The sequence below is a fragment of the Rosa chinensis genome, chromosome 4 (genome assembly GCF_002994745.2).
Source record: "Rosa chinensis cultivar Old Blush chromosome 4, RchiOBHm-V2, whole genome shotgun sequence".
NCBI lineage: Eukaryota > Viridiplantae > Streptophyta > Magnoliopsida > Rosales > Rosaceae > Rosa > Rosa chinensis.
The window spans coordinates 21648234-21670198 of NC_037091.1; the positions used below are offsets into that span (position 1 = coordinate 21648234).

The 21965-nt window shown below is 38.8% G+C and overlaps 1 protein-coding gene and 3 long non-coding RNA genes across 4 annotated transcripts; 2 read left to right on the forward strand and 2 right to left on the reverse strand.

The window, feature by feature from the left end:
• The first annotated feature begins 52 nt into the window (after window positions 1-52).
• LOC121052419 lies at window positions 53-2240 on the forward strand. Its single transcript, XR_005809006.1, has 5 exons — window positions 53-315; window positions 401-447; window positions 1338-1400; window positions 1519-1571; window positions 1668-2240. It is a non-coding gene; the product is annotated as an uncharacterized LOC121052419 (long non-coding RNA).
• Window positions 2241-8173: 5933 nt separating this feature from the next.
• On the forward strand, window positions 8174-9203 carry LOC112196224 (nicotianamine synthase 3). The gene has a single exon (XM_024336535.2). It carries the CDS (start codon window positions 8642-8644, stop codon window positions 9071-9073), a length of 432 nt encoding a protein of 143 aa, XP_024192303.2. The 5' UTR covers window positions 8174-8641; the 3' UTR covers window positions 9074-9203.
• A 2063-nt stretch (window positions 9204-11266) lies between these two features.
• LOC121052998 lies at window positions 11267-12550 on the reverse strand. The gene is made up of 3 exons (XR_005810489.1): window positions 12473-12550; window positions 12352-12402; window positions 11267-11534 (listed from the first exon to the last, which is right to left on the reverse strand). It is a non-coding gene; the product is annotated as an uncharacterized LOC121052998 (long non-coding RNA).
• A 3538-nt stretch (window positions 12551-16088) lies between these two features.
• On the reverse strand, window positions 16089-18014 carry LOC112195803. Its single transcript, XR_002934771.2, has 4 exons — window positions 17746-18014; window positions 16644-16697; window positions 16221-16320; window positions 16089-16129 (listed from the first exon to the last, which is right to left on the reverse strand). It is a non-coding gene; the product is annotated as an uncharacterized LOC112195803 (long non-coding RNA).
• Window positions 18015-21965: the final 3951 nt, after the last annotated feature.

The window sequence follows — 21965 nt, forward strand, 5'->3', positions numbered from 1 at the left end:
GTGACAGCTACATGCTTTGTACATTGTGGGTATTTTTTTTATTATTCAACACAGCCCAACTGCTATATAATTTTTATTTTATCACTCTTTTATTTTCCCTTTCTCACGACTGCTTGGCTTCACTCTCCACTACCTTCAGTCCGCCTGATCCGAAACACAGTAGGACACAAACTTCTGCAGATTGGATTTCAAGATGGACTTGAGGTTGGAAGCCAACTTGGAGATGGAATTGCAACTGGGTTTTCGACACAAAAGAGTTCCCCAACATAAAGCTTGCAATCAGCTTCATCCTCCTATTCCGTGAAGAGAAATTGGGTAAGAAAATTCCCACTTTATTTTTGCTTCTGGCTTCGTAATCCAAGAGCGCAGGTCTTGACATCCTTCCTTTGATATTTTGCAGTGATTTCGAGGAGAGAATTGGCCTAGGCTCACGGTGATTTGTACCGGGTAAGTATTCAATTATAGTTTTCCCTTTTTCCTCCTTCGCCTTTGTATTCACAAACCCATTACAAAGCTTTGTTGCCTTATTTAATTAAGCTTTTTGTCTCATGTATAGCTTAATTAAGCTCTCTTATCTGCAATGCCACCGCCAAGTTTTCTTTAGACTTGATTATAAAAATCAATGCTAGACTTTTCTTCATTTGTTCTTATGGCAACACCTCATCAAGCTTGTAACTTGTGCAATTGTTAATTAAGCCTTCTATTTAGTTCTCAGCTTAATTAAACCTTCTCACATGGCCTGCAACATTGCCAGAACTTTCATTTTTTTTATATTGCTTTGTGCATTTGTGAGTTCTTGGAATTGCTTTGTTGACATTGATCACCACCAAAGACTTTTGTTCTTTAGCTTTTTTTTTTCATATCTACACCGCTTCGAATTCTTGCAGCAATATTGGCTTAAAACTTGTTGCAGCCTTTGAGTAGTTGAATTTGATTTTTACCCAAGGACAAATGGTCTTGACGCTGTAGCAATTCACCATAATCAAGTTTTGAACTTTGTCTTGCTATTCCACCTCACGGCTTCTACTTTGTTTCTTCTGTTTACAATTGTTTGCACCTCGACATATCGTACCCGAGAACGCAGGCTTGTCATTTTTCTTTTGTCATTCTCGTTGTACTTGTGCAATTTGATGGAACACTCTTCTGCAAATGCCACCAGCATATCATTCTTGCTCCCTTTTTGTTTGCTTTTTATTTTTTGCTTCGTACTTTGGTCAAATAGAATGCCCTTGGTTCATTGTGAACATGAAGACTTTGCCTTCCATTTGTATTACCAACTGCTGCAATTTCAAGGCTTTCGTTAAATTGACAAAACCTTGTTATTATTTTTTATGTAGGTACAAATCAAGTACAGGAGCTGTGGTGTCACAAATTTCAGAGTTCCAGAAATTGATTCGATAGTGAGCCTTCTGTCGTTTTCTCTTAGTTTCTTTGCACCGAAAACAATTTCTTTGTGCTTTGTCAACTCCCATTGCTGCAACTTTAAGGGTTTTAAATTTGACAAACCCTTTTGTGCAGGTACCAGGCGAGGACAGCAGCTGCAGTCAGGACCCCAGAGCTTCAATTTGAGGGTGAGTCTCTGTCTACTTAGACTTTGTTCATATTTTTTGTGTTATTTGAGTTAGTGCTTTAAAGGCAGGTCCCTTTTCAATTTGACATGGTGATAGGAGGGACTGTTCTGTTTATAGAACATCGGAGACGCTGCTCCGGTATATTCATCGGGACGCTGCCCGGCATGAGTTCATCGGGTCGCTGCCCGACATGGTTTCATCAGGACGCTGCCCAACATGTTGGCTTTGACATCATTGACACCCGAAGGTGCCGTTGTGAGGAGGGCTGCAACAGAAAAGAGAAGGTGGTGGAGAGCAATGGAATGAGGTCTGAACCTTTTGTCTTCCAAGCTGCTTGCTGCTTTCTCCTTCTTGTAGTTTTTCCACGCTGCTGTGCTCCGTTGTCCTCCCTCTTTTCTTCTTTTCATGTAGTGTTTTTATACTACACCCAAGATGAGTTTGGCTTGTATACAACACAGAGGGTTTTAGAGTTCAACTTGAAGTGAACTAGTTGGACATTTTATCTCCTTTTTCTTTTGACGTGAAGACTGCAGCTTCTTTTTCAATTGCTTGTCTAGACTTTGAAACAAGCTAGAAGTCAGCAGCTTAATTGTTTCTTTTGTTTAAAGCTTCACTAGCTGTCAAACTCGTCCGCTATTTTTCTTGAGATAAAAGGCTTTTAATATTACATAAATTAAAGCACTCTTATTTTCTTTCAGTGGACGAAACTTAATGTAATTGGGTATGTATTTTTTTCATTTCAACACTCATATGAGTAAACTCCAACAAACAAAATAGAAGACCAGAATAATAAAATCAAACAATTCAAACAATATGGTAACCCCTGCATATGGTGTTAGTTTAGGTGATTACATGAAGAACAAAACAATATAGAAAATTAGCAATCCCTGCATATAACTTAACTCAGGAGATTACATGTGATTAAACTAATACTGAGAATGGTAATCCCTAAATATGATTTTAGTTCAAGAGATTAAATGAAGATAATTTACTTAATAACTAATAATGTAATTTCACACAACAATAGTCTCCTTTCACCTAGATGCAACATGAATCACTGAAACACCAGACATAATCATCGTAAATAACAACAGACTCGACAACTCCACTCAAAATCGCCACACTGGTTCCGCCACGCAAGTCATAAGACACCACACTCTACGTACTGATTTTATCACACTCTCAAACACAACTCGAAATTAAAACAGTGTACTTACATGAGGATTTACCAAAACATAATTAGCTATAATGAGCCAAGCTCATACCACCGCTAGCGGTGCCAATAACCACCAACGGTGTGACCTATGGAAACATAGCCAAGCAGGCTATCACCTGAGCCCCGGCTCACCCCAGATCACCGCTGATGTGCTGCCAAGTGCCGCGCCAAGATCGCCTTGCTGAAGCATCAGAAGCTAGGAACTGAAGCATATTAGTCCCACATCGAAAACAAGGAAAAGGTCATCCTCTTCCCTACCTATAAAAGGTTCACTCCTCTCTCCTCATTAATTACGCATTTACTACTTACCTACTGTTATTCTATCAACATAAATATATTGACTAACTTAGGCATCGGAGAAGAGAAGATCGCCCAACGCGGTCTCCCTCTGATGCCCTTTGTATTTTACTTGACAGCTAGCGGAAACTATGAGAACATCACAAGTAGCGGTCCGCCCACCGGACCAGCGTTAACCGAGATTAGGCTACTGCCCAATCTTAGACATTAACAAATAGAAACTAAGGAAGATTCTGCAATATATATAAATCAATCCACAATCACAACACAACATATTATTTTCACCCTGTACTTACATGAGCATTTGCAAGCATAATTAGCTATAATGAGCCACGCTCATGCTACAGCCAGCGGTACCAACTCCCGCCAAAGGAGTGACCTATGGAAACACAGCCAAACAGGCTACCGCCTGAGCCCCGGTTTACCCCCAGATCACCGCTGACGCACTGCCACGCGTCGCTCCAAGATATCATCAGAAGCTCCAGAAACTGAAAACTGAAGCATATCTGTCCCACATCGAAAACATGGAGAAGATCAGCTCCCTCTTCACCTATAAAAGGTTCTCTCCTCTCTCCTCATTAATAACGCATTTACTACTTACCTAGTGTTACTTTGTCAACATAAGTACATTGACTAAGTTAGGCATCAGAGAAGAGAAGACCGCCCAACTCCGTCTCCCTCTGACGCCCTCTGTATTTTACTTGACAGGTAGCGGAAGCTCTGAATATCACAAGTAGCAGTCCGCCCATCGGATCAGCGTTAACCAAGGTTCAGCTACCGCTGAACTTTAGACATCAACACACCCCAAGCTCAAACATTCCCAGAACTATATATATACATAGTCATCCACTCAGAGAAGCCACTAATACTAACTATAGTTTCACAACTTACACTAATCGAAAATCATTTTATAACAAAATATCTTTTTAACTTACCCATGAACCGTTGACGATCATGATCATATATTTCAAAACAAATATTATTTGCGATAAATTTGATCACTCAAAACAACGTGAGATTTACACACCTAAAAGCCCAGTTGTGCCTTCAATAAAGCAATATGAATTACAGAACACCTTCTGTCAAGCACCTAAGGAAAATTAGGTCACAACTCAGCACATCGAATCAAAAGTGATTTAAAGTTCGGACACGAACTTCAAGTAAAACTGAAGATTACGCCAATCAAGGCGAAACCTCACCTGAGACCACTCAAAGTCACCTGAACACTCCTAGTAACAATATGTCAGAATGACAAGTAGACCCACGGATCGAAAACTGAGACAATCAAAACCACAAAAACTCTAACATAATCAAACGATCTCCAAAAGTTACAAATCATATATCAAAATGCTCGTATCAAAGAGTAGATGATAATGAAGCAAGAAATTGCCCCAAAGGTGGCTACATGCTCTGCTGGACATACACCAAAATCTGGAGGATTAGCTCCTACCAACATGTAGAGCACATCATGGGGAGCAACTTTCATACTTGGGACTAAGGCTGATTCGACCTAGATCAAGCTAGATCAAGTTCGATCAAGTTCAAAAATCTCCACCATTGAACTTTGAATTGTGGTTCCAGCCACCACACTTCGAATCGAGATTTAAGGCTTGTATGGCTGTGATCATGAGGAGAAGAGCTTCAAAACCTGACCGGTTTCAGGTCGCGAAGTCGCCGGAAAAGGAAAGTGAGTTCGGGTCCGCCACCGCTATTTTTCTTGACTTTGATCTGCCGTCTGTGGTGCTCACCTGAGGAAGAAGAAGGCTGGGAGAACCAGCAAGGCAACTCTGAGTGGTTCTGGGCCGGTGGCGCTGTCGAAGACAACCAGAAAGTGGAATTGGAACTGGGTTGTGTTGGAAGTATAGCTACCGAGTTAGGGTTTCCGGAAGGAGAGAGAACGGAGAGGGAGAGTTTCCAAAAATAGTAAGTTTGGAAATTATGAGAAAACATATGGAAATTGAATTCCTAAAATAGAAAATCTTCCGCTGACCATAATTTCATCATACGATCACCGATTTACACATGCTTTATGTCTAGAGGCGGAGCCACGGGGTGCCGTGCCCCAGTAAGATTTAGTATAAAATCTTTCTAGTTTGATATTGCCATTGATAGCTGGTTTGCTGTAGTAACAGAAGTCTTTTTGCATGTGGATGTGGTCCAAGGTTCGAGTATCGGTAGCAACATTGCACTTTTTTTTTTCAAACATTAATATTATTCTTTCTTCTCAACAAAAAAAACATTAAAACTATTCTCTCTTATGATTTTAAATTCATAGATAAATTATACTTCCATTATGAAAAATTGTCTCAAATCTAAAAACTATAAGTTTGATTAATAAAATAATAGCAACGTGCCTGCATTTCTCACGGGTGATATTATGATGTTAATAGAAAATAGATCGACTAAAAAGGATAGTTGTTATTTATTTTTTAGACATAAAATAATGGTAGTTTGACTAGTTACACTTTTACACTTTTATCTATTTATATTCTATTAACTTAATTTGATAATTATGTTATTGAAGGGTATTATAGGTACTTCAAAATTTGGTGAAGCCCTTTGACACCAAAAGTCCAAAAGAGGGCCTCCATTTATAATAGTAAAGATGTAATTTAAAAAAAAATATATGTATTGATATTTTTGTGATATTATTTTAATTTTTTTTTTTTATTAAAATTTTGATATATTTTAAATTTTGATTAAAAAAAAAAAAAAAAACTTTAGAGTGGCCCACTGATCTTAAAGTTCTGGCTCTGCCATTGTGTATGTCCACGAACTCGCATCGACACGCTCTACAACTTTTGTGAATGAAGTTTTCAGAGAAACCCAATGAATAAAAATTCAACCCTTTGACCCCTCAAAAATAAAACGTTTCAAGAATTTATTCGTCCAAAACACTTTGACTCCAACCCTGAGCCACATAAACGTACTAACAACCTATTTAATAATTTTTGAAAAATCATCATAAATTAATAATAAATTTCCGAGGTATTACATGGCAAGCCACTTTCTGGTGCCTAGGAAGGCCCTAGATGGCTGCCGGGGGGATTTTTAGAATACTGTTTGAGAGTACTCTTCTTTAATTAACTCTTTAAGATATGATAAATACTTATGTGAAAACTAGGATATATATAAATGTTTTATTTCACTACTTTGACAATATAAACGAAATAACATGGGTCAAATTATCAAGACATTTTGAACAAAGAGCTCTTATGTATGAAAATTTAGTTTGTAATGGGCTGACCGGCAATCAGTCATACTCTAGTAACGAACTCGACCCGGCCCACCATGCAAGAATTAGCAATGCCGACCTGCCCATAATTGTTCGTGCTCAAGTCGGCAGCCATTAAATGTATCGAGCACGTCCTGTGGTTTGGTGAAGAGGCTTGTTTGCCCCCCATGCGACAATGTTCTAGGAGTAGTACCAGTTTTTCCTTAACTACTTGATGGGTTCATGGTGCAACTATAGGATCGTGCTCGGGCCTGGCCGCCATTTAATTTGTCGGGCTTGTGCTGTGCTCAGCATGTTAAACAACGACAAGTATGGCCCGTGGCCCACCATTATACCGATACTATCCCAACTTAACCACCGGTTAGGTGTTGAGTTTTAATCACAAAAGGCCTCGGTACAATTGGGTGAGATCCACCCACTTATAAGTTATATTTTTTTTTGTTACTTTTCCAATGTGGGATCTTTCCTCTCCAACACGCCCCCTCACATGCAACCTAACTCTAGGTCTGCACATGAAATTAATTAATCCAATTTCCAATGTGGAAATTGGGACACAAGTCTCATATCGGAGACTTGGTTAATACAATCAAAGGCCCACATTGGACACTTGGTAATTTCGATGGCAATACAAGGAACTCCAATTTGGGCTCATGATACGTGCCTACGTGGAGATGCAATTGGAGAAGGACCCGCTCTGATACCATGTTAAACAGTGACAAGCGTGGCCCGTGGCCCACTATTGTACCGATACTGTCCCAACTTAACCACCCGTTAGGTGTTGAGTTTTAATCACAAAAGGCCTCGGTACAATTGGGTGAGATCCACCCACTTAGAAGTTATATTTTTATTTGTCACTTTTCCAATGTGAGATCTTTCCTCTCCAACACAGCGAAGTTACTTGTTTGCGACTTCTAACGGCAATGTTTTGGTGAGTAGTAATGATTTTTCATTAACTAATTGACCATTGATTACTTCAAAATTAATTAATGAAATTTCTTTTCTTGTCAAAATTTATTTGTCTTACAGTTTTATTTTCCTTTGGCCAAGTATGGAAATAAGATAACTTGAACTTAAATTTGGTTATACAGTTTGACCCTCCGGGAGACAGTTAAGAGGCATTTCCCATGCCTCTTTGGACTTGAACAAGCTTTGGTTCTAATTCCATTCACATTAAGGTGTGAACGCGAACTTCCAACATAATATCTTTTGCTTTCATTGTCTTTTGCATTCTCGGAAGAACATACGTGTGGAAAGAATCTTTACCCCGCACCTTAAACCATAGGACTTGGTAACTAATTAACAAATATATTTGGCTTGAGGTACTATTTCATAAAATAGTTAATCCAAAAATATAGTAAAAGATTTAGTACGCTTTACAAAGGAATTACACATACCATGAAGAGTAAAATACGTTGGAAAAATGTCATGAATGTTTGTAATTTTATGAATTTTATGTTTTTTAGAAGAATAATTTTATGGACTTGAGAAAGACACAAATCTAAAAGTTATCGCAATCACATTACACAAAAAATTGCACGTTAATAAGTTGGGAAATAAAGTAACACTACAGTTAAAAATGCAAAAAATAGTGCACTCTAGTAATATAAAAATTACAGTACGTAGACCAAAATATAGGTATGTTTATAAAATCCAAATCTGAATGAAAACAGACTTTTACTAAACTTTAAGGAAAATCCATGTATAATATCAAATAGATCCAACTGCATGAAGCACCCCGCTTCAGTTGACCATTAGAGATTTTGTTACGTAATAATCCAGATTCTAACTCCTATAAATACATGGATAAGCCTCTGCACAAAAACACAACCACTTTAATCTACAACATTCATCCTAGGCTCCTAACTAATCGTCCATATTTCAATCTTAACTGCAGCACACATGGATTCCCTCTAGCTCACCAACATGGAATCCCAAATTCCTGCTGAGCTTCTCAAAACTCACATTATGCAACTCCATGCTAGCATATCCAAGATCGACTCCCTTCGCCCTTCAAAGCAAGTCAACTCCCTCTTCACTCAGCTGGTCAAGTTGTGCACTCTTCCATCTTCGGTGGATGTTCATGACTTATCCGAAGACGTCCAAATTATGCGCGAGAGTCTCATCAATCTCTGAGGTCGAGCTAAAGGTCTATTAGAGCTTGAGTTTGCCACACTCCTAGGGAAAATCTCTCAACCCATGAACAAGCTTAATCTTTTCCCCTACTATGGTAATTATGTTCTGCTGGCGCATTTGGAGAACAAAATTCTTAATGACAGTGGCGTGGTGCATCCCAACTAGGTCGCCTTTATCGGGTCAGGACCAATGCCTCTCACTTCCATTGTAATGGCTACCCATCACATGAAGTCCACTCATTTCGATAACTTTGATATCGATGACAAGGCCAATGAGGTGGCTTGCCGGATTGTTGCCTCGGATACTGAGCTAGAGAAGAGGATGAAATTTGAGACTCGTGATATCATGAAAGTTCGGGAGAGGCTTGCCGAGTATGATTGCATATTTTTGGTAGCTCTGGTGGGAATGTACAAAGAAGACAAGGTGAAGATTCTCAGGCATATTAGGAAGTATATGAAGGAAGGAAGCTTTTTGCTTGTGAGGAGTGCAAAAGGGTCTAGGGCATTCTTGTACCCTGTTATTCAGGAGCATGACTTGCTGGGCTTTGAGCTTCTAACAATCTTCCATCCCAATCAGTGGCGGACGCAGGAATATATATCTCTGGGGGCAGGTTTCAAGTGACTCATTTATTAACAAACTTGCACTAAATAGGAAGCATAGTTTACTCATTCAAAGAAACAGAGTTTAATAGAAAATTTCAAGTCACTCATTCATTAACAGATTTGCATCAAAGAGGAAGTAAAGGAATGCAATCAAAGAAACAGGGTTTACTAGCAAATGTCATGTGACTCATTCATTACAAACTATCATGCTTAGCCCTTCAACTTGGAAAAACAATGTCCAATAGCACAAAAGGTTTAACAAAACAGAGAGCTTGCAAGAAGCAAAAAAGAGCACATACCTAGAAATGCAGAGTACTTCCACATCTATAATTGTTCTTTACGAGGTGCCATGTTTTGAAAACGCTAAATAATAGACTCATTGTCAATGGAATTGAATATATTTGGGAAGTAAACTAGAAGATAAAGAAGTAACCTTTAAGATACATCAATGATCAATCCAAGGCTGAGTTGTAGAAGAGCAGATATGGAAAACTAAATGAGTCGATGACATCGGACTTGAATCAAAGACTGGAAGTACTAAGTTTGGTTGTTTGAGTACTGAGTTTGGTTGATTGGGGATTCTCAGCAGAACAAACAGAAGAAGAAAAGGTATGGGGTCGTCTGGGACTCTGGGAATAGGGATCAGCCTTTGCATATATAAAATTATATATGAATGATAGAGATTTGGTGAGATGCAAGTCTGCAACCGTACTAATCCATTATCAATTATAAATTATATGTCAATATATATATATATATATATGAAAGGAAACATCCCAAGAAGTGTGAACGTATAACATGGCCCATATAAAAAATAAAAAAAATGCTTAGTTGCCAAATGTCAAAAGTTCACTGGGGGCAGCTGCCCCCACTCGTCCCACTGTGCGTCCGCCACTGATCCCAATAATGAGGTCATAAACTCTGTTGTTCTTTTGCGCAAGCCTATCTTTTAAGTTGTCTCCTGTGCACATGTAGGTGATTTATACTTCTCCAATTGTGGTTTATTAATTTGTTTGTTTTTCTGCAAGTTGACAATAAACTGAGGCTTACTAGCTAGTAATAGGTACTCTCCTCTAGTTCTTGTACGTGCCATGGCTACAAATAATGTTGTTTTCTTATTTTATCAATGAAGAAAGTGATATGTATGTACGTTCCAGTATTCATTCTCGGAAATGGATTTTAGGGCTGGCTCTGAGTCTTTCAAGGCCCAGGGCGAGAATTATCCTTGTGGTGACCCGAGAGGGGGGTCCCACAGCGCCGCGACTCCGAGCCAATGAGGAATCGACATGTCACGAATGACATCTCGATAGCTCATCAACCCGAAACCGCAAGGCCTTTTGAGTTTAGGTTGTTGGTTTACAAAACACTTTCTTGGACAAAAGTCACAAAACATTCTAGCAACCGAACAACATATTTTCGCAAGCGGAATTTTTAAAGTGAGCTGAAAGATTTGGGCTTACAATAGGAGTCCAATTTAGAAAATAACAAATCACAAAGTGAAAACAAGTATGAGAGACGCGCCCCAGGGTTACGGGTCTCTCGAAATTTTGTAAATGAGCGAATAGAAAACAAATAAACAAATAAATTAGTGAGAAAATAAATAACCAAGTTACTTCAAAATCCGATAAGGGACCAAAACCTTCCTTTTGATAAAACTAAAGAGAAATGCGCCAAGCCGGGCCATGTGCCTCCCCTGTACGCTTCCCGACCACATGCTCGAAACCTGCACACTATAGTAGGGGTGAGCTTTCCTCCTCGCATGCCCAATAGGGGCCGACCCAACCATGCTAGGTTTGAAAACAATATACTTGAAAATATTTACTACATAATATTGTGCACGTTTCTCGAAAAATACTTTTAATAAGAGGCAACCACAAACATTTATTTTCTTTTATAAAGCATATGCAGTATGCTTCACACAATTTGGAGCTCCGAGATACTTACCTGCCGGCTAATATAAAACAAATCTGTGACCGACCTGGTTCGTCCTGAATTCGAGAACCGGCCAACTACTCTGTAGTACTTCTGACTACAAGTAGCGAAAGTGTCCATTTCCTGGCCCTGAGTCTCCTATGACTGGTTCACTGTCTATACTAATCTTTCCTCGACAAACATAGGAGCACAGCCCCCTCCGGAGGTTCACGGTTATCGACACCGTGGGATCCCTAGGAATCTACGCGTCTAGGTCCCATTCACTTTCAGGTCACAAGTATAAACATACAAGGGTACAGTATCTCAACATGCAAGTCTAGCCTCGGTTTTCGTAATTAGCAATTATCAGTTCTGAAAACACATGTATCACGAGGCATCGACTAATGAACAACGAAAAACGCAATTGCCGGCAACATACTATCTTAGTATAGCATTCCACATATATCGAAAACCTCTAACAAGGAAGGGACAGCTCACCTTATCTGGAAATGCCGGCGTATTCCACACTCTGACGCTTTCCGCTTAAGCTTCCTTAACGATCGTGTTTCCTAAACCATTACTTAATTTGTAAGTAATTATCCAGGTAAACATCATGATCAACCAAAAGTAACCGCGTACACTAATTCCTTTTTATTTCAATGAGGCCATTAATTATTTCTTTCAACCTTTACCAATTTGGGAAACTAACTTCTTTCTTAAAAAGGAAAACGTACTTATCGCTCCGCAAAACTTTCGCCAATCCGAGCGACCAAAGTTGAGTCGATCCTCACGTTTTACGAGGTCGGTCAACCATGGTCAACTCTCGGAGTTGACTTTTGACTTCTGACTTTTGACCAAGTATTCCGTTATTTACCATTATCTCTTATTTATTAAAAATAAATAAGTAAATAATTATAAATAAAGTTTTACTTTCACTTTTACCAATTTACTTCTCCTTTTTCACCTTTTCACTTTTACCATGAATTTCACCTCCACACTTACACTTTTACCTTTTACCTCCTTTTTACCGAATTTACCTTTACTTTCACCTTCTTCACTTTTTTACCAATTTATCAAGGTAAAACTCATTTAATTTAACTTTTACTCTTTTCTTCATTTTCCTTATTTTCTTCCAAAAATAAAGCCATTTCTTTTCTTCTTCCTTTTCTTTTTCTTTTGGCCAAAATAACACAACAACAATCACCAAAATCTTCAACACCAATTTCCAATCCTTTGAAAATTAGACCAATAAAATCCTACTAATTAAACTCTCTTCAAATATCTAATTTTCACAATTTTTCCAACAACAACAATATCTCAACAAAAATCAAAATCAACCAAATAAATTCCAAAAATTCTAGGGTTTGTCCAAAACCCATTCCTTACCCTTTCTTCTTCAAAACTCATGGCCTAATCCTCCTCATTGGCCTTCTTCACCTACAAATTCGTCCAACATCAATACCACAACCAAAAATCTCGAAACAAGGTTGCATGGATAGATCCTTACCACAAATCCTTGCCAAACCCATAGCCTAGCCTCTTGATTTAGGGAAAATCGGGTTCATGCACCAAAAATCAAAAATGGAAATAAAAAACTCGAATATGATAAGAAAGATGTATAGATCGAAGGAAGAGAGGCTAGATTAGGATGGATAATACCTTGATTTGAACTTGGAATGAAGAAATCACAAAAAGCCCCAATTTAGCTTCGGGTTCTAAGGGTTTTGGAGGGTTGGATGGCCAAATTTCTTTATTTTGGTTGGAGAAATGGAAAGAGGGGATGAAGAGAAGAAAATCTGGAAATTTTGGTGAGGATTGGGATTCCGGCGGCGGCGGTGCGGCGGTGACGGCGAGAGGTAGAGAGAGAAGCTCTCGGGTAGAGAGAGAGAGGAAAGGGAGAAAATGAGGAAGAGCCTAGGGTTTTGAGAGAAGGTTTTCCTTTTATACCTCTCCCCAAATTTAATTGTGAAATGTCTAAGTTGCCCCTCCTGTTGAGCCAATGGGCTTGGGCTGCACCATTTTCATTTTCCTTTTAATTTCCTCAAGCCCAATTCGAAAATACATCTTCAAACATCTTTATTTCTCCGACACTTCACCGAATCCATTCGGGAAATTTTTCCGGGCTTGTCCTAAGCCTCGATACTTTAAAAATAGTTTCCTAGACCCAAATTGGATTTTCTCTAATTTCTTAATCCTTTTAATGGCCTCAAAATCTTAATCTAATCTCGAATACATTCGTACCTTACGAATACGTAATTTCATTCGTTATGCGACAAATTAAAATAACAAGAAAAAGTACGGGGGTCTACAGAGCTCGTAACTTTTCTTTTATTCATTTTTTGTCGGAAATTTCCTAGATCAATTCTTGACTTCGTCTTAGGCCCAAATGAAAGAACATTGGCCCAAATTTAAATTGTCGGCCCAATAGGTGGTCTCGACACCAAAACAATTTCCAAAATCGATTTCTTCACTTAAATCACCTTGCGAAAATCTTATTGGCGAAAATTACATTCTAAAAATTAAACAAAATTTTCGGGGGCTCACAATCCTTAGGCCCTTTATTTTTCTATTGATAAACTCTAATAAGCCTCGCAAAAAATCTTTGTTTCTAAATTTTTCAAGAGTGCAACAAGGTTCTATGAAATCCCTATTTCTATTTTTTTTTTTTTTTTGAATGCGGGCACAACACCCTTTAGGTTGGAGTGGTGGTACTCCTCCCTAAACTTTCATTATTCATAGAAGGATAGTACAACGAGGGGGACATAGAGCCTAAACCTCAAGTCAAAATACAACCATCCTCAATAAGCACGTCCTGAATAATATCAGGAGTGTCCTCCACCCAAAACTTGTCCAACTTGGACATACTAGCAAGGTGCGCCAGTCTATGCGCTACACCATTTGCTTCCCTATAGACATGTCTAAGAAGAATATAATTGAAATCTTACATATATCTTTTACAATCATTCAAAATAACGCCAACCTCAGACAAGTCTTCATTCTCTCTAGCTAGAGCAGTCAACACTATAGCGCTGTCACTTTCAAACTCTACTTCACTCCATTGCTGATGGATAGCGATAAGCAGGCCAGCCCGCATAGCTTCAGCCTCTACATGTAAAGCTGAGCGAGCATTCAGAACATACTTAGCTAAGGCAGCGGCACAGTGTCCATACTCATCCCTTGCGATTACGCCTATACCTCCAGTTCCAGTAGCTGCATGGAATGTGCCATCAACATTCACTTTGACCCTTCCACTAGGTGGACAACGCCATTTTGTAGGGGGCCTCTTAAACTTGTGTGCAGCATGTGGGTGTAGCTTTTGATAATCATGCAGTAGTTTTAATGCCCAAACTGGCATGTTAGAAGGGATTACATGTCCCACCATTCCATACCAAATTATTCCTGTCACACCATATGGCCCAGAGGGAGACAAAGAAGACATCAGCCCGTTGTGAATCCAGATTATCCAAAACTGTCACCAACCAATCAAACACAGTCGGAGCTGGAAACGCAACGCTACTAAGATGCATGGGATTATGTATCCAGAAAGTTCTCGTAACCGGGCAATCACGAGAAACATGCAAGCTAGTTTCACACTATGAGAGCAAAAAAGATATCTTAGAGACGGAAGCTGCATCCTGCGCGACAAAGCTGCCCTAGTGGGGAGGATGTCACGACATAGCCTCCAAATGAAAGACTTGACTTAGGAGGAATCTTGGCTTTCCAAATCTTCATCCAATAAATCCCATTGGGCTAAATACTAGTTAGTACCCTGTGGTTTAGGTCTAAAATCAATTCAGACCCTAAACTTCTAATTTCATCAAAAACACCCCGACATTTTCAATTTTGATCTAATATGTCTAATTCGTTAATATTTTGTTATGGGTTCAAGTTATAGTTGGATTATTTGTTGAAAAACTATTTATTTTTAATAGTAGGACTCACTCCTAAATTGACTATGCAGACCACCTCGACACCACATCATAAAACACAGGCCATATATGAGCCACTTTAACAAGTTAAATAACTCAATTGTCGGAAAACTAACAAATTGGACATATATATTAGATCAAAATTGAAAGTGCAGGGGTGTTTTTGATTAAATTAGAAGTTCAAGGACTTAATTGATTTTGGACCTAAACCACAGGGTAGTAATTAGTATTTACCCCAATCCCATTTGTCTCACTCGTACCCCTTGAAGAGGAGGGCTGGTTCGTAAGCTTGTTATGAGCTCGAGCCAAGTTGTAACCACTTTTAACATTATAAGCACCATATTTATCATAGTGCCACATAAGCACATCCTGTATAGGGCTTCTTCCAAGTGGAATTCTAGAAATAATACTTACCTCCTCCTCTGTAAATAATTCTTGAAGTATGGGCAGTAGCCATTCCATTTCATCAGGGTCATTTAGATCACTGACTAAAAAATCCTCAGTCCCAGAAATAGGTTGAGAAAAAGGCCGAAAGTGATGTGGAAGAGGGACCCATGGGCCATGCCAGACAGATACAGAGCACCCATCACCAATTCGATACCGTAACCCCAGCTCCAACACACTCCTGCCCACCAGAATACTTCTCCATGCATAGGAGGGATCATTACCAAGATTAGCTTGCATAAAAGAGGAATCCGGGAAATACCTGGCTTCACTACAAAAAAACAGACTTTTTGTGACGGATGAAAAATGTCGCAAAAGAGGCAAAAAATGTCGCAAATGGTTATTTACGACGGACTTGCGACGGTAATTGAACCGTCGGCAATAATCGCGTAGCAAATAGTTGTCCATTATTTACGACGTATTTTCAACCGTCGCTAATAGTATTTGCGACGTTGCTGCGACGCTTTTAGTGATGTCGCAAATTGTTTTACGACGGTTTTTGTGACACTACATTACCGTCGCAAATACTATGGTAAGGGCGAAAAAAAAATTCAGATTTGCAACAGCAAGCTACTGCAAATCTGAAATTGTAACATATTATCTCCTCACAAATGACTAACCTTCTTGCACATAATACTTCAACAACTTAAATAAGATTTATAAGATCATATTGTCTGATATATAATGTACATTTACAGAGTACCAATAATACAAAATTACAAAACTCTGAATGAATAAATTGTTGCAGTTGTCAAACTAACTTTACAGTATACACCAGTTAATACTAGGACCTGCAAATATAAATATTGTGAATCATCAACCATTGAATAAAAAAATAAAGTAGAAAACTGAATTACAACTAAAAAACCAGAAAATATGTACCTGCTTATGGTATAAGGCTTCACATTTGTAAAGCTTATATCAACTTTCACATGTATTTTGATTTCTTTACAATGGTTTCGAGGTAGATAGCTCAAATATCCTATACATGGTCGATAGATTGTGAGATGAGTCAATATGCTTAAAGCATCTAGGTTACTGAATAATAAATAATGATTGCAAATGAACATAAGAAAAATTTGATCCTGCCATAGATAGAATTCTATAAACAAAAAGTAATCACACTTAAGACAGATGCAAAAGCAATTGATCTTGGAACCCAACATCTACCCCAATAAGCAAAACACAGATGACCTCCATGCATACTTGAACAAGATTGCATATTATTCAATTTGTGAAATATTGATGCTATTATGTGTAGGCATAATAAAAAGAGCCAAAAAAACGTAAAGAAAAGAAAGTTACCCAGATGCAGCAAAGAAAGCTAAAGGATTCTTGAGCTGCTTACCACTGATGGTGCTGCAAATGAGAACCCAAATCATCAAGATAAATAAGCATTATGCACGTCTTAGGGGTCTCAATGATGATACACTATTACTTTAAAACATGGCCCTATTCATTTTATAAATTCTTATAACTATTCTTCTAATAATCTATTTATCGAGAATTAGTCATGCTAGTAACACTATTGGGATCACAAATTAGATCATTTAGACTCTTCATATAGAGATATGCCAAACTCTACTACACCAGCTACACTAAGAATATCATCATAGGTTATGCAAATATAAGGCATATCCTTTGATTATGTCCCATAAGCCATGACAAGCGCTTAAAAACTTCAAAATGACAAATTAAAACAACAAAACCATTATACATCTCACTACCAATTTCCCCAACAGTCATCAAAACAAAATGGTATACAGGGGGAGAAATTAAGAGAGAATGATGGGAGGAATCCTAACACGTCCCATACATCACATCAATTAAATGTGGGCACAATTAGAAAAGTAGGGAAAACCAGAGATTGATGGGAGGAATCCTAACACGACTTCAGGGGTGAAGGGCGAACAACATTATTGGACCTAAGACTGCAATAATTAACCACGAACAATCAGATATGAATCCATTTGAGGAAAGAAAGAAAAAACACAACAATCTTTTAAAGTGAGAGCAATGACATATGTAAACAATCCGGAGCTCAGCTGCAGCAGATTCGCAATCCCATTGAATAAACACGTAAGGCACACTCTCTGAGTCTCTGGGTGTCTAAAGAGTTGAGAAAAAACAACGGATACAGGTATTTAGTATAAACTTGGTGCAGAATTGCAATACCCACTAGGCAAAAGCATTCTGTTTGGATGCCAAATAAATTTAAGAATAGGATAAAAGTAAAATAGATTAGAAATTGAATCTATCGCACTTGGATTAATGCTCAAAGACCCCTATCCATTAATCCTCCGAATTAAACAAGCATAAATGAAACCAATACAAATAAAACAAACCCAGAATCAGCCGAAAACACAAAATAGCAAGTTAAAGAAGAAGGGAGCGAGAAAGAGCTTACCTTTGGATTTCAGAGTTCTTAGGGTTTTTGTGACTGAGATAAGAGGAGATAGAGTGTCAAGAAGTGAAGACCTATTTTTGGAGGAGGAAGAAGATGATCTGTTACAGGAACTTCTTGATGGCCGGGTATCAATTTGAGGCTTCAATCACTATCGTTCTGAGAGTGAAAGAGGGGAAACTAAGAGCAGTTAACTCTTGGCAGAGGCACGGTCAATAACCTAGGTAATTCTAAAAATATCTCAAATACGAGATGTGTTCCTATATGTAGCGAATAGCAGTTATCTTTGAACTTTTGCTAAGCTTTTGCGACATTACTTAAATCATTGTAGCAAATAGTTTGGCTCAGAGTTTTTTTTTTTTTTTTGTCAATTATCCGTGCCTCTTAATGAATAATTGCGACGGCCGCGCTTATGTGTCGCAATATATATGTCGCAAAAAGCATATTTTTTTGTAGTGCTTTGAGCAAAAGTGTGACTAGGGATTCCGGTCACTGGAGAAGCCCCTTGTTTTGCCAAAAAAGCCTGGTTGAAACAAATCATGTCTCGAAACCCCATTCCGCCCTCACTTTTTGGCCTACATAGTCTATCCCATCCAAGCCAATGGATTTTCTTTGCATCACCCTTATCTCCCCACCAGAACTTCGCAAGAATTTTGAGCATGGCTATACATAGGTGTTTTGGAAGCTCAAAGCAACTCATGACATAGTTCGGAATGGACTGAAGAATTGCCTTAATGAGAGTCTCTTTTCCAGCCACACTCAAAGTTTTGTCTCTCCACCCTTGTGTCCTCTTCTCCATCCTCTCTATTAAAAAACGAAAAGCTTCATCCTTGGAATAGCTTAACTCTGTAGGAAGTCCCAGGTACTTATCATGTTTTTCAACCCGTGTAACTCCCAGTCTGCCAACCAATTCAAACTGGTCAACCAGAGGCACATTTTTGCTAAAGGATATACAACTCTTCTGGAAATTAATTTGTTGTCCAGACGCATTAGCATACTTCAACAGAATCTCCTTGACCTCATCACATTCCCATCCATCAGCTCTGAAAAAAAAATGAAAGAATCATCTTCAAAAAACAGATGACTGATGACCGGTGCTCTAGTGCAGATGCTCACCCCATGTAACCTTCCGTGCACTATTGCATTATCAATTAATCTGGACAACGCTTCTGCACACAACAGGAACAAATAGGGCGAAATCGAGTCGCCTTGTCTAAGTCCCCGGGAAGGATACAACAGACCCCTTGGCTCTCCATTCAACATAAAGGAATAAGATACTGTCTCAACGCAACCCATAATCCATCCAACCCACTCATCACAGAAGCCAAACCATTTCATGACTGCAGCAAGGAAGATCCACTCGACTCGATCGTACGCCTTGCTCATATCGAGCTTCAAGGCGCTAAATCCAACTCCGCTGCCCCTCAACCTCTTCAAATAGTGTGAAACTTCAAAAGCTATAAGTGAATTATCGGAGATTAATCGCCCCGGTATGAGAGCACTCTGCGTCTGGGAAATCAACCCCTCTAACAGAGGTTTCAGTCTGTTTGCTAAAACCTTCGAACCAATTTTATAGAGAACATTGCACAAACCAATTGGGCGAAGTTGACTTACAGAATCAGGGGACTTCACTTTTGGAATGAGCGTAACATGGGTATTGTTGATCTGCTGTAGAACATCCCTAGAACCCAAGAACTGTTTCACTGCCTCCACCACGTCATTGCCAACAATAGCCCAAAATTGCTGATAAAAACGTGGGGCCAAACCATCCGACGCCGGAGCCTTAGGAGGGTGCATCTGCTTAAGGGCTCTTAGGATTTCATCATTACTAATCTCACGTACAAGCATCACATTCATTTCCTCAGTCACCAGATTGGGCAAGACGGATGTTACCTCCTGAATATTGGAAGGCCGTAACGACTGGAACAGGTCCTGAAAATAAGACAAAATAACTGCTTCAATCTCATCCGCCTCTGTCCTCCAAACTCCATTATCGTCCCGCAAGCCTTTAATCAAATTCTTCTTCTTTCTATTACTTGCACAGTTGCACAGCGATGGAAAAACTTCGTGTTCATGTCCCCATCTGAGAGCCATAAAACCCGAGACCTCTGTCGCCAAAAAACTTGTTCTTTCTGGAGTAACTCCTTCAATCGGGATTCAAGAGCTAATCTGGTTTGGCAAGGTTGCATTGAAGGAGCCCTATTAAAAAAAGCACCCAGCTGCTCTCTAGCCTCCTCGATGTCTTTCTTTAAACTCCCAAAACGTGCATGGCTCCAAGAAAGTAGGGCATCACGTGTGTTGGAGATTTTATTTGCAATCTTGGCATCACGTGTGTTGGAGTGTCACCAGTTGCATTCTCCCAGCCCGACTCAACTACTTGTCGACAATCCTCCTCCCGTAACCAGTACTCTTCAAACCGAAACCTTCTCCTTCTTCTCCTCCTTTTTTTCCTTACTTTTCTCACTTTTAACAAAATTGGGAGATGATCAGACTCATTAGGACTTAAATGGACCACTCGTGATTTGGGGAACATGTCACGCCAAGAAGCACAAGCAACAAAGCGGTCAAGTCGTGCTTTGACCTCAGCTTCATGCCTAATCCCTCTCCACGTAAAGTATGCCCCCTATGCATGCATGGTAGTCAAAGCACAATCCCCCAGAGCTTGTTTGAAGTCATCCATAAGTCTACTTCGTCGCAACGGACCCCCTTCCTTCTCATGGATTGCAATGATCTCATTGAAGTCTCCCTCTAACACCCAAGGTAAGTTACACTTATCGCGAAGCCTTCGTAACAACTCTCACGTCAAGTGTCTATGCTCCGCCTTCGGTTGTCCATACAGCCCCGTAAAACGCCATTGAGCAGAACAATCACCTTCTCCAACCAACACATCAATGTAACTGTCCGAGTAAGATTGGAGAGACACCCTGACATCCTCTTACCATAATAAGCAAAGACCCCCTGACCTACTACTTCTCTTACCTTTCCTGTCTCTGAGAATTTGACAATCAACAGTAAATGAATTTTTCCACCCTAGCTGTCTACGAACCCGAACCAACTCATCCCCTATTTCTATAATGGATTGAGGATTAACATAGCTATACTTACATAAAATGTAATTTCTTTCTTAAAAAAGAACAAAATATATTTCAGTGGATTAATTGTCAAACTCTACTACAAATTTCTGCACAAAAAAAAAAAAAAAAAAAAAACTTCTACAGCAAAACTGAGGAAAATAATAGCATTGAGGGTTAACAAAACTCATGAAAAAGAAAAAAACACAATCTCTTTCTCATTCTCTACTGGAGTCTAGAAAAGTAGATGACATAAATTTTAATTTTTGGAGATTGATGTGGAAGGAAAAGTTGAGAAAAGTAAGAGTGTGTGTCTTCTTGTTTTAGAAAATTCTATTAATGTATGCCATACATTAACTTTTTTGAATATTTTAGGCTATTAGATATAATTAAAATGAAAATATATTTAACGGTTCAGAATAATCAATAATGATAACCTGCTTGATTAGGACAAATGTGCATGTGACTATTGCACAATTTGTTTCTTTTCCAATTTTGAAGATGATGAGGGTGGTTCCAACACTTGGGGGATTTGGTTTGAAAGGTTTTATGGAAAGTGCTACGATGCTTTTGTTGAGAAGGTTGAGTTTCTTCAAATTGCCGACCTTTCTGAATGTTTCTTTACCCTTTTATGGCTTGGGTGTGGCCATGTACTCTCGTGAAGGGGTTGGGTTGATTTTGTTTTTGGAGTCAGAGCAACAAATAAGTGCCTATTATGATGAACTTGGTTAATGAAATTGTGGAGTGAGCATAACTTTGATATGGCTGCTTGTTTTGACAGTGAGCTTGGTGGCTTTGTTGGTACCGATCTCACTGACTTAATACGTGGGTAAAGGCTATGGCATTGGCATATATATTCACCTATGAATCAATCTCGTAGCTATTGCCTCGGTTTTTATTTATTTATTTTTATTTTTTTTGTAGTGAGGATGTTTTAGTCTTTTGCTCATGTTAGACTCAAATTACTCAGGATCATATTTGAAATAGAGGCTCAAGTTATGTACAGTGGAATGAACCATTTGCATTAGACTCAAATTACTAAGGTTGTATTTGTGGTAATGCTTCAATATTACAAATTTAAGGACCATTTGACTGATAACATAATAAATTGTTGTAAAAGTAACAATCAATGAAGGGTATTTCACTGAGGAG